Source organism: Pristis pectinata, chromosome 28 (genome assembly GCF_009764475.1).
Source record: "Pristis pectinata isolate sPriPec2 chromosome 28, sPriPec2.1.pri, whole genome shotgun sequence".
Classification (NCBI taxonomy): domain Eukaryota; kingdom Metazoa; phylum Chordata; class Chondrichthyes; order Rhinopristiformes; family Pristidae; genus Pristis; species Pristis pectinata.
Window position 1 is genome coordinate 28,559,899 of NC_067432.1, and position 13,849 is coordinate 28,573,747.

General features: G+C 44.3%; 1 protein-coding gene across 3 annotated transcripts in view; it reads left to right on the top strand.

The window, feature by feature from the left end:
- The first annotated feature begins 3,128 nt into the window (after positions 1-3,128).
- Positions 3,129-13,849, top strand: part of nedd4a (NEDD4 E3 ubiquitin protein ligase a) — a 139,168-nt gene continuing 128,447 nt past the window's right edge. The window contains exons 1-2 of one of the 3 annotated variants that reach the window (XM_052040374.1): positions 3,129-3,364; positions 3,752-3,825. In XM_052040374.1, the coding sequence (XP_051896334.1) occupies positions 3,323-3,364; positions 3,752-3,825 (116 nt within the window). In that variant the 5' untranslated portion in view covers positions 3,129-3,322. Of the gene's footprint in view, positions 3,365-3,751; positions 3,826-13,849 lie in introns of those variants that run through there. The other 2 variants (XM_052040375.1, XM_052040376.1) reach the window with 2 other exon arrangements.

Consider the following 13,849-nt stretch of genomic DNA (forward strand, 5'->3'; position numbering starts at 1 on the left):
TCCATGGGTTGCTAGCCCTTATTACGGGTCTACAGCCAAGGCAGTATTTTAGTTCCTTGGCTGGTGAATGGCCACAGGGATTAGAAAAGTGGATTTATTGAAAGAATCTATCCTACACTCCCATTTTAGAAATATTACTTTGCTTTCCTGTTTCCTAAACAGGCAGTGAAATCTCTTTGCAGGTGCCCTTCTAAGGTAGAATTTACTAATTTCTTCCAGCCCCCAGGCAAACACTTCTGAATCTACTCAATACAACTCAACTTGGTACATTTGGGAATATACATTTCCTCACAATTCCTGATGCCTTTGCATGTTGCCTATTCTTATCGCCTTTCATTTTGCATTCAATAGTTGGGTCTTGAAGATGTTTTAATATGCACCATTAGCACAGGTACTATTCTTAGAGGAACTGTTAAGAATACCAGAAGGTAGGGTATTTTTTTAAGAGAAGGAGAATTTGAACCACCAATCAATCCAATGATTGATTTTGAACCACCATTTGTACTTATTTACCCTGGTAGAAATTTATGGATTAAAATTAAGTTTAAAAAAACTTGTACATCTGATGTTCCTGATGTTTTATTAAATCTCCAGAAAATATTTTCTCTGGGTTTAGTTTTGCCTTGCGATTTGGGCATGGTGTTGACAAAGCATGAATTAGTTGGTAGGCAATCACTGGCTATTTATCTGTAAATGTTATGCCCTGCCTGAGTAACTGTTGCTCCATCAATCATGAAAGGTGTGCAGGCTCAATTTTCCTTCACAATGCATTTACGAAACTAATTCTAAGGATCATTTACAGAGCTTGCTAGGATGTGTTCATAACACGGAACAGCGACTGGTAATCGGAGGCCTGAATTAATTGTGAAGGAAAGTCCTAATTTATAGCAGTTTGAGAAGCTGAATTCGTCTTCAAGAAAACTTGTACCAGAAATAGCAAAAACTGGATTGTTGTAAAGGCCTATTCAGGAAGCAAAACTACACTACTGTATGATTACCCCACCATCAAAGTCTGTAATTATCTTTCTTGAGCCAAGCCATTACAAAGAATTGTAATTTAATATGAATTGCTGCAATTTAAGGAAGGGGCCACCATCATTTGGTATGCCCAACAGGATTGATGGAAATGCCTGAAAATCTATTTATGTAATTTCTTTTTTGTTTCTAAAATAAAATGTGTATCAACCATGAATGTTAGGCTGTGAATCTTTGAAGCACTTTGATGTAAATAAAGCAAATAGTGGTGTAGTGGGTTTGTTCATTACATTGATGTTTCATAGCTTATTGCAGACATATTCTACTCTTAATATTATTAATCTAGTTTGATTTTTGTTTGAGTGAGGACAAGACTGGCCATTCCACACCAGAATTTGCTGTAACGATACTTTTCCTCATTAAAATACGTTCCTAGCAAAACAAGAATGGAATTTAGTTACAATATAAACATTGATTTGTTGAGAGGCAACATGACGGTAAAGCAAGGTATATACAAGAAGAAATTCCTTTCAAGATATCACAATATTAGCATTTATTTAGCAGAAAGTTTAAACATATTGAGAAGTTGGTATGGCCTTATCAGTTTTTGTTTCTCCAGTCACTCCCTGACGTCTGTGTGCACCTTTGGTCTTGGTTTTGCAGCTAAGGTACATGCCCAGTTTTATGTGCCTAGGTTCCCTATCCTATCAGCCATCCGTTTTCTGTCCATACTTCAAGTTCACTTCTCAGAAGATCAGAAAGAGATGCTTCCCATTTATGTTTAAATTTGATCCTCCTTTGATAATGGAACTGAAAACACAAAACTCTAGAGGGCTCAGGTGAGTGCTGGACAATGAGTGACTGCATAACAAGCAGACAAACCTAGACATTGTTACTGAAGAGGAACAATTGCATTCACCTGTCGTGTAACATGTCATCTGCGATACTGGTTGTGAATAGTTTTATGGCTGTACCACTTCCAGAAATGTGATCAACTGCTCTTTGTTGTTGCAATATAGTTTTCTGAAGGCCTGTTGCCTCTTGGAGAAAGGGGTTGGGCAACAACGAGAATGTAAATTTCACTGAAAGCTTGTATTTAGTCACGTACCCTTGCTTTTAATTAAAAGAATTTTCTAATTTTAGAGAGGTAAGGAGGAAGATGCTGAGTTAACAAATAATTCACTATCACCAGACACATTTTCCCATTTAGGTGAAAAATATCCGAGATTTCACCCCCCCCTCCCAATTGATAATAAATACAGCAAATATAATTATATGCTGACACATAACCACTATGCCAAGCAACTCAATACATTGCCTTACAATACGTCGACATCACTAATATTTCATCCTCAATCTTTGCGTTAGTGAAGTATCTGAGAGCGCCTCAGTGTCCAGTGGCGACCAGACCCGGGGCTGCGGTCCTTTCCCACTGACCTTGTGTGGTGAATGCACCAAGCTCGGCACGTGGTCCTCCCCCTTGGAGCATTTGGCTGCAGATTTCTTGCACTGGGCGACCAATGAGTTTCGGGCAGACCAAAGCGCGTCTTCCACTGCGTTGACCTGGATTTTACCCAGCGTCTGCCTGGCACTTTGGTGAGACGGGAAGGTTTCCTTTGTTTGGTTCCTGAGCACTGCAGGAGGCCCCTGATCTCTCCACTCACCCCGTTGTAATAATCGGGACAATCGGACACACCACAAATGCCACTATTACCTACAACACGGGAACAACAACAAAACGGTGGGCAGCTTCACACTGGATCTTGATCAACTGCTTAAAATGTAAACTATTAGCAATATTTCAAATGCAGTGCGTTCATCAGCTTCTGAAGAGGTAAAATCTGTTTTATTTGTAAATCCTGCAACAGAACCCAGTGATGTTTCAGTGTCAGATCTTCCACAGTTCACACAAGGAACTTGTGGCTCCCTTTCGAAGATTCATGTTGATGCCACTCCTAATCCCATGTTGTATGTCAGACGGCGACCCTTCCCTGTTCAATGGGGCTTACACACGGGTTACAGTGTATCACTTGTGAACTCCCTCTTTGTTACAGTCTTTCTTATTTTGGTTACTTCGGATTCGGTCTCATCAAAGTGCGAGCCACGTGATTCGGGCGAGGCTGCTGAGTGGCTGGAGGGGCGCTGACGTCAGCGCGCCTTCAGAGCGGGTGGGCTCCACTCGGGAAGTTTTGCGCGAACGGGGAGCGGAGCGGAGCGGAGCTGAGGCCGGGCTGGGGCGGGATGCTGGGTGCGGGGGGCGGCACTTGTACTGAGGAAGGGGTTGTACTGAGCCCCGGGAACGGTCAGCAGCCCCCTTCCCTCCCCCGCTGAATCTGCGCAGGCACGGATGGCAGCGTTTCCCGAAGTCCGCGGTCTGCCCACCGATGAGGTAATTCCACCCTCGGTGTGTTTAACGCCACCATTTACCACACACAGCTGGGCAGTGGTGGTAACTTTGTTGTGGAGCCGGCCAAGCCCCGTCGAGGGTGGGAGCCCCTCACTGCCCCCACTGGGAGCTGCCTGTACTGGGGGGGGGAGCAGCAGTGTTGCGACTGGGGCCGGAGCCGGATCCCCCGCACTCTCCCTCCCGAACAGCGGGACGGGACAGCGGGGCTTCCCGGGTTTAGGCCTACGCGAGGTCAGGTGTTTCTCACATCCCCTGTTGCCGAGGTTTGACAGCTTCAGACCCACAGCGAGTGCCCCACTGCCCGGTGTAGGGTGACTTCCTCCCCCCTCCCTCGCTCCCGCTCACTCCCTGTGTGTTTGTGGTTTGCAGGACGGATCTCGGATTCTACGAGTGAAGATTTTAGCTGGAATTGGCCTGGCGAAGAAGGATATTTTGGGAGCCAGGTAGGTGCTTAGCTGCCCTGGAACCCGTTCTATTACGGATAGGTGACCGGGGGCAAGCGCCTGAAACGCCGGAGTTGATTTCTCTGTGACAGGAAACTTGTGGCGAGGGGAGTTTTATCATGAAACAGTAGAACTAGTAAACACTTGTCATTCAAAAAAAGGTAAACATACCAAGATTTGAGAAGTAGCACGGGAGAGAGATTGTTCCCATTCCCTAATGATCGTCCAGAATCCCTGGTTTAAATCCCACAGCAACAGTTGTGGAATTTAAATTCAGTTTTGGGGGGTGGGGGGAGGGGTGATGAAAACCTCTGGATTGTGGTAAAACCCCATCCGGTTTACTAATGTTCCTCAGGAGGAAATCAAAATCCAGGCTGGCTGATGTGACTCCAGACTTGCCCCATGTGCTGTCTGTAGTGGCCCAGCAACCCACTCAGTTGCACCACTAATGCTCGGTAATTAAGCTGCATGGACCACCTGGCATCGACCTGGCCACTGAATTCACCTACAACAAGTTCCTCCCAGCCTATTCAGCATCCTCCTTGCAAACAACTGGGGGCTGGTGTCTACGTTGCCCCGCAGACTAGTCAACAACAGCCTGATGTGGTCTTGCAGATAGTGTGCCAGACTCCCCCATTGCAATGATCTGGGCGTGTTTTAACCCACAGTAATTTACAGACAGGAAGGAGTAATCCTTCCAGTCATTAGTATCGACTCCAGACCCCACGATATCTCATAGTGTCAGGTCAAGAATGAGCAAGGAATCCTTCTGATTACCACCTTGCATTCTCCCTTGGCTGATGAATCGGTGTTCCTCCATGTCGAGCGATACTGGACAAAGCACTGAAGGGAGCAAGGCCACAGACTGTACTCTGGCTGGGGGACCAATGTCATCACTAAGAATGGTTTGATAGCACCACCATTGGCTGAACTAGTCAAGTCCTGAAGGACATATCTGCCAGATTGTTGAGGGAACCACCACCAGGGATAAACCTAATTGACCTGTCCAGTTGCATCTCTCAGTGATAACATTGGTAGAAGTGACTGTCACCAGGCCCTTGTGGAGACAGAAGTCATATCTTCAGACTTCATTGTAAACTGTCACACTACAAATGTGCTAAATGGGACAAACTCAGGATGGATCTAGGCATCTAAGAGGCACCATGATCCATCAGCAGCAGCAGAAATGCACACCACTGCAAGTCTGTAACCCCATGGCCTGGCATGACCCTCACTCTACCTTTACTATTGAACCAGAGGATCAACACTAATTTAATGAAGGGTATAGAAAGACATACTGGGAGCAGCACCAGGCATACCCAAAATGACAAGGTGCTTGCCTAGTCAAGCTGCAATACTGAATCAAAAGGGTGCTGGGCAGCACACAATGGATAGACCTAAGTGATCTTCCAACAAGTGGTGCAAATCGAAGTTCTGCAGTCTTGCTGCGTCTAGTCGTGAATAGTGAAGGACAATTAAACAACTAATGGGGGGAGGAGGAGATCGCTTCAAGAACATCCCCATCCTCAGTGGTGGCAGGGACCAGAGTTGGAGTGCTGAATGGAAGAATGAAGCATTTGTAACCATGTTCAGCCAGATGTGCTGAGTGCATGATCCACCTCAGTATGTTCCTGGAAGTCCCTACAATCACAGAGTCTCTGTCTAACTTGATTCACAGCATATGATATCAAGATGAGAGAAAAAGATGCAGCAAAGACCTGGACAATATTCTAGCTGTAGTGTGGAAGGCTCCATAACCAGCTGTGCCTCTAGCTCTGTACCAGTACAGTTAGAACACTGGCATCTACATGGCAATGTAAAAATATTGCCCAGATATATCCTACGAAAAACAGGACAAATTCATTCCAGCTAATTATTACCCGATCATTCTACTTTCAATCATCAGCAAAGTGTTGGAAGGTGTCATTGACGGTGCTATCAAGTGACACTTACTCACCAGTAACCTCCTCACTGATGCTGGGACTACTTGGATCCAGACCTCATAATAACCTTGGTCCAAACATTAGGCAAGGACTGAATACCATAGATGTGGTGAGAGTGACTGCCATAGATGTCAAGGCAGCATTTGATGGAATGTGGCACAAAGATGCCTTATAGAATTAAAGTTAATAGATATCAAAGGGAGAACACTCCAGTGGCTGGGGTAATACCTTGCAGAAAGTAATACAGTTATGATTGTAGCATGTTAATCACCCAGCCCCAGGACATCACTGGAGTTCCTAGCATCAGTGTCCATGACCCAACTACTTTCTTAAGGACAGTAAAGGCTGGGCCGTTAATTCTGGCCTTGCCAGCAACATCCAGATCCTGAAAATGAAATTTAAAAAAAATTGTGGGCCATTTTTGAAAGTTGCACTTTGAATACATGAGTTACGCGAGCTTTAAAAGTTGTTATTCCACAATGTTGTAATAAAACATTATTATAATGTCACGGGACTAACATTGCATGTCCCTTCCCCTCTTATGTGAATCTGAGGCACAACGTTGTTTAAATAATGTGGGTGAGCCAGTTTCCTGGATTAGTCATTGTGAGACACCCTTGAATACCAGGAAGTGTTAGTTAGAGAAAATAACAAGCTATTACTCTTTAAAGCATTCTAGATGTCATAGATAGAGACTGATGCTTTCTTAACTCTTTCAAGGTTGGCATTGTGCAGGTCTAAATACAGCTACATTTTTCAATCAGACAGGTCTAGACTAGATGCATGGCAGAGACACAGGCTTGAAAACCCGCCATATTGTCCAAGCAAATATTACTGGGGTTGACTAGGAGAATTGGATATGGAGTAAAGCTTGATGTTATAGAGGAACTAGCATAAACTTGATGAACCTGCTTCAGTGCAGTAACAATTGTATGATTTGATATTAAACTGGAAGCAAACGTTTCAACTGTTCCCTTTACATTTACTGAGAAACGCTTTCCTGTTCTCCACATCCCAGAACTGAAACAGGTGAAGAGACTGTGTTTGAATGTGATTTTATTTTCTCTCATTGACTCTGATCATTTTTTCTTTGTAAATTTTAACTGTAGCATTAAACTACGGTTAAGTTCTGATGATCCACTATCCAACTATTTCGAAATACCAATGGTTTGGCATCTGGTTCACTGGGTGCTGATTCCAGCACTCCCTTTCAACTCACCTAGTTTCCTGGACAATTTATTGTTCTACTGTGGAACATTTTAGGTATTTAAAAAAAAATGAATTAAAAGTGTATTGGCACGTACACATAATATAGAATAGTCCCGTAAATCTGCTAGTCCAACACCACAAAAATCCTTGGTATGCCTGATTATTGGAGTTTTACTGTACTGGAAGTAGTGGGTCTGTTCACTTTCTTGACTAACCTTTAAAATGTGGACCATATTTGTAGTGATTTTTATGTTGGATGGTTATTCTCTGTGTGCTATCTTAATGCAAGAAATAAACCTTAGTTAAATTCTCAGCTGAATAAGCTTCACAGATGAATACAGACTTGGGACCATCTAGTTCCTCTTCTACAGTCATACAGCCCCTCAGCCCCCCTCGTCCATGCCGACCAAGTTGCCTCACTGAGCCAGCCCCATTTGCCTGTGTTTGGCCCATATCCCTCCAAACCTTTCTTATCCAATGTAATCGTCCAAATGCCTTTTAAATGTCATAATTGCATCCACCTCTATCACTTCCTCTGGCAGCTCGTTCTTTATACCCACCACCCTCAGTGTGGAAGTTGTCCCTCGTGTCCCTTTTATATCTTTCCCCTCTCACTTTAAACCTATGCCTTCTAGTTTTAGACGTCCCTACCCTGGGGAAAAGACTTTGGCTATTCACCTTATCTATGCCCCTCATGACGTTATAATGTCACACCCCAGCCTCCTATGCTGCAGGGAAAAAAAGTCCCAACGCCTCCTTATAACCCAAGCCCTCCAGCCCCAGTAATATCCTTGTAAATCTTTTTGTAGCCTCTCCAGTTTAATGACATCGTTCTGGTACAAGTCATATTTAGTCAGTGGTGGTGATTAATTTTAGTGATCTTTCTGTGTCTATAACAGACTTGGATGTAATCTTGGAAAACCCACGAGTGGTGAAACAATTTTCAAGCATTGGCCCAACATCATTGTTCCTAGTGGGCTGCTGCACTTAGTATATGTCATGTTCAGAATTATTATTCTGTGTCCTCAATATTTTTATACCATCTCCCTGTGGAGCATGTTTCATAGATTTACTTCTTTATTCAATGTGGTAATATTTCTACAGATAAGCCTTCAACTTACCTCCCACCTTCCTTGAAATACTGACTATGTCCTTGGAACTTCTAATCTTCCTGATTTACCTCCACTGCTTGCCTGATATCAAGTTACAAGTGAAAAACAACTTCTAATGTCACTTCTTGTATCGAAGCCACAACAGGATGCAGTGGGTTAGTGGTTACAGGCACTGTTGTTGAGACACATAAAATACAAGTTGTAATCTCAGCGTGAGGACTGGGCAATTCAATATGAAGTAATTAAATAAATCTGGAATAAACTGCTTGTATCAGTAATTGTAGCTATGAAACTGGAGTATCATTAAAAACTCAGTGGAAGGAAGTCTGCTGTCCTAACTTGGACTGGCCTGTAGGTGATTTGAAACCTATGACAATATGGATAAATGATAAATGTCCATTGAAAAGGCATGGGGAATAGTTTGGAATTGATGATAAATGCTGGACAGTAGTGTGCATGGCCCTATTAGAAAATGCTATGGCACACACTCTACCTTGGCATCCTACTCAACCCTGAGCTGCCAACTGAGCACCTCTTCACTGTTGCAGCTTATTGCCCCCTCTTATTTGAAACTGGCCAAATCTTGGTATTGGTAATTGGTTTATTATTGTCACATGTACTGAGATACAGTGAAAAGCTTTTATTTGCGAGCCATCCAGACAGATCATTCCATTACTTAAGTACATTGAGGAAGTAAAAAAGGAAAAGAATGCAGAATATAGTGTTACAGTTACAGAGAGAGTGCAGTGCAGGTAGTCAAAGTGTAAGGGCCACGATGAGGTAGATTGGGAGATCGAGTTCATCTTGGAATTGGTTTATTATTGTCACTTGTACCGAGGTACAGTGGAAAAACTTGCCTTGCATACTGATCGTACAGGTCAATTCATTACACAGTGCATTGAGGTAGTGCAAGGTAAAACAACACAGAATGCAGGGTAAAGTGTTATAGCTACAGAGAAAGTGCAGTGCAGGTATACAGTAAGGTGCAAGGTCATGATGAGGTAGATTGTGAGGTCAAGAGTCCATCTTATCGTACTAGGGAACTGTTCAGTAGTCTTATAACAGGGGATAGAAGCTGAGCTTGAGCCTGGTGGTATGTTCTTTCAGGCTTTTGTATTTTCTGCTTGATGGGAGAGGGGAGAAGAGAGAATGACCCAGGTGGGTGGGGTCTTCGATTATGTTGGCTGCTTTACCGAGGCAGCGAGAAGTGTAGACATTAGAGTCCATGGAGGGGAGGCTGGTTTCCGTGATGTGCTGAGTTGTGTCCACAACTCTCTGCAGTTTCTTGTGGTCCTGGGCTGAGCAGTTTCCATACCAAACCATGATTCATCCAGATAGGATGCTTTCTATGCTGCATCGATAAAGATTGGTGAGGGTCAATGGTGACATGCCAGATTTCTTTAGCCTCCTGAGGAAGTAGAGGTGCTGGTGAACTTTCTTGACTGTGGTTGGACCAGATGAGGCAGTTGATGATGTTAACTCCTAGGAACTTGAAGCTCTCAACCCTCTTGACCTCAGCACCATTGATGTCAACGAGAGCATGTGCACCATCCCCCCTTCCTGAAGTCAATGACCAGCTCATTTGTTTTGCTGACATTGAGGGAAAGGTTGTTATGACACTATGTCACTAAGCTCCCCATCTCCTTCCTGTACTCCAGCTTATTGTTATTTGAGATACAGCCCACCACGGTGGTATTGTCTGCAAACTTGTAGATGGAGTTAGAGCAGAATCTGGCCACGCAGTCATGAGTGTATAGGGAGTAGAGTAGAGGGCTGAGGACACAGCCTTGTGAGGCACCAGTGTTGAGAATAATCGTGGTGGAGGTGTTGCTGCCTATCCTCACTGATTGCCGTCTGTTGGTGAGGAAGTCAAGGATCCAATTGCAGAGGGAGGTGTTGAGTATCAGGTCTCAGAGTTTTGTGATGCATTTGCTTGGAATTATAGTATTGAAGGCAGAGCTGTAGTCAATGAACAATAGTCTAATGTAGGTGTCTTTGCTGTCCAGATGCTCCAGAGATGAGTGTAGGGCCAGGGAGATGGTGTCCGCTGTAGACCTGTTTTGGCGGGAGATGAACTGGAGTGGGTTGAGGTTGTCTGGGAGGCTGGAGTTAATGCGTGCCATGACCAGCCTCTCGAAGCACTTCATGGGCTCAGATCCACCGTCTGTTGTTAGTGCCTGTCATGTTTACCAGGTCCAAATGTGTAGGGTCATTCTTGCTGGCCTGCAGTGTCTCGGGCTCTGCCAGCATGGCCTTAGTGTGGTAGAGTCTCCAACAGTACACTGAAGGAGCTCAGTCCCCCAATGCTCTTGACAGCTTTGATGGCCGGCAGGGCCCACTCAGCTTTGGCAGACATTAATGTTTGAAAACATCTCTGACATTTGGAGATTTACAGTTTTTAAATATGAAATAATTCATTTTTAGAAATTATTAAATATTTCAATTAGAAATAGAATTGGCCGAGCTCATTTAAAAAGCTCCAAGGGATTAAATACATTAAACAATACTTTTTATTTTGCTCATTTTCTTTGTTTAGTTCTGTGAAACTGTTAGAATTTTGGACATTAAAGGGATCAAGGAAATGAGGGTTGACGGAAAGTAGACAAATTACAGAACCAGTCTTGATTATATTGATAGAGCAGGCTCAAGGGATTGTCTCCACCCTTTCTCTTCCTATTACATGTGTTTATGAAAGGCAAACAAGTCACTCAGTTTGACCTTTTTTAGCACTGTAGGATGTTTTGTGCAAAATGCTTTTAGTTTTCTGTGAGCTTCCTAACGTTTCCAGGAGATATTGACATCTTTATTGCTGCTGGTTGATTCTCTAGATGGCATCTGTGCCATTTGATGCCCTTGGCATTTCCGGTGCAGGTACGGCTAGTAATCTCCAAAAAACAAAAGGCCAATTGTCGGTCTCACTGCCCTCCATTCCATCTACAACCCTGTGATTAGGAGAGCTGAGAAACCAGGAAATGCCATGGAACATTTCTAAGTTTGAACCAGGATCTCATAGAATTGTGTTGCCAGTAGATTTTGATCTGTTCGATGAATTTTTTTTCCCTACTGTAAAAAGTCATACAGTCGTATGTCATGAAAACAGGCCATTCAGCCCATCATTTCCAAACCAACCAGTGGGCATTAATTAATTCCATGTTCCAGCACTTGGCCCTGAGCCTTCTATGCCTGAGCAATTTATGTGCTTGTCCAGGCACCACTTAAATGCTGTCAGTGACTCTGCTTCCACCACTTTCTCCAGTGGTGCATTTCCACATACTCGCCACTCTCAGGGTGAAAAAGGTCCTCCTCAAGTCCCCTTCTAAATCTCTTGCCCCTGACCCAAAATCTACATCCTCTAGTTTTATTCATCTCCGATAAGGGGAAAAATTTGCTGTAGTTTATCCTATTTATACCTTTGTAATTTTATGTATCTCAATCATGACTCCTCTTTACCTCCTCCTCTCCAGGGAGAACAGACCGAGCCTCTCCACACTCTCCTCTTAACTAAAACACTCCATCCCCGGCACCATCTGGTGAATCCCCTCTGCACCCTCCACAGTGCTGTCATGTCCTTCCTCTCGTGTGGTGACTGGAACTGCACGCAGTACTGCAGCTGAGATCTGACCACTGTTGTATAAAGTTGGAGTATAACCTCCCTGCTTTTATCTGAAGGAACCGTGGGTGACGAGAAAGGTGGAACAACTAGTTAGGAAGAAGAAGGCAGCATACATAAGGTGTAAGCAGCAAGGATCAGACAGGGCTCGTGAGGAATATAGAGTAGCAAGGAAGGAACTTAAGAAAGGGCTGAGGAGAGCAAGAAGGGGACATGAAAAGGCTTTGGAGAGTAGGGTTAAGGAGAATCCCAAGACTTTTTACTCGTACATGAAGAGCAGAAGGATGGCTAGAGTAAAGGTAGGTCCGATTAAAGACAAAAGTGGGAGGATGTGCCTGGAAGCTGTGGAAGTGGGTGAGGTTCTCAATGAATACTTTAGTATTCACCAAGGAGAGGGGTCTTGATGACGCTGAGGACAGTGTCTAGAGTATGTAGATATCAAGAGAGAGGATGTGTTGGAGTTGTTAGAAAATATTAGGACAGATAAGTCCCCGGGGCCTGACGGAATATTCCCCAGGCTGCTTCGTGAGGTGAGGGAGGAGATTGCTGAACCATTGGTTAGGATCTTTGAGTCCTCGTTGTCCACGGGGATGGTACCGGAGGATTGGAGGGTGGCGAATGTTGTCCCCTTATTCAAAAAAGCTAGTAGGGATAGTCCAGGGGATTACAGACCAGTGAGCCTTACATCTGTGGTGGGCAAGCTGTTAGAAAGGATTCTAAGAAATAGGATCTATGAGCATTTAGAGAATCATGGACTGATTAGGGACAGCCAGCATGGCTTTGTGAAGGGAAGATCTTGCCTCACAAGCCTGATAGGGTTCATGATTGATGAGGGTAGTGCAGTAGATGTGGTCTACATGGATTTTAGTAAGGCATTTGACAAGGGTCCACATGGTAGGCTTCTTCAGAAGGTCAGAGGGCAAGGGATCCAGGGAGGCTTGGCAGTGTGGATTCAGAATTGGCTTGCCTGTAGAAAGCAGAGGGTTGTGGTAGAGGGAGTGCATTTGGATTGGAGGGCTATGACTAGTGGTGTCCCACAGGGATCGGTTCTGGGACCTCTACTTTTTGTGATATTTATTAATGACTTAGATGAGGGGGTGGAAGGCTGGGTTAGCAAGTTTGCAGATGACACAAAGATCGGTGGTGGTGTGGATAGTGTGAAGGGCTGTCGAAGCTTACAGAAGGATATTGATAGGATGCAGAGCTGGGCTGACAAGTGGCAGATGGAGTTCAATCCAGAGAAGTGTGAGGTAGTACACTTTGGAAAGACAAACTCTAAGGTGGAGTACTTGGCAGGATTCTGGGGAGCGTGGAGCAGAGGGATCTGGGGGTTCATATCTACAGATCACTGAAAGTCACCTCACAGGTAGATAGGGTAGTTAAGAAAGCTTATGGGATGTTATCTTTCGTAAGTCGTAGGATCGAGTTTAAGAGCCGTGAAGTAATGATGCAGCTTTACAAAACTCTGGTTCGACCACACTTGGAGTACTGTGTCCAGTTCTGGTCACCTCATTATAGGAAGGATGTGGAGGCGTTGGAAAGGGTGCAGAGGAGATCTACCAGGATGCTGCCTGGATTAGAGAGTATGGATTATGAAGAGAGACTAAAGGAGCTAGGGCTTTACTCATTGGAGAGGAGGAGGATGAGGGGAGATATGACAGAGGTATACAAGATACTGAGAGGAATAGATAGAGTAGACAGCCAGCGCCTCTTTCCCAGGGCACCAATGATTAAATCAAGAGGACATGGCTTTAAGATAATAGGTGGGAAGTTCAAGGGAGATGTCAGAGGGAGGTTTTTCACCCAGGAAGTGGTTGGTGCATGGAATGTGCTGCCTGGGGTGGTGGTGGAGGCTGATACGTTGGTCAAGTTCAAGAGATTGTTAGATAAGCATATGGAGGAATTTAAGATAGAGGGATATGTGGGAGGAAGGGGTTAGATAGTCTTAGGTGTGGTTTGAGGGTCACCTCACATTTATCAGGATTAAACTTCATCTGCTACTTCTCAGCCCCCACTATAGCCCAAGACTACCCGCTACACTGTCAACAACTTCACCAATCTTTGTAATCTGCAAACTTACTGATCGTGCCTCCTGCCTCCAGAATTTTTTTCCAATAACCTCCCCACCACTGATGTTTGACTCACAGGTC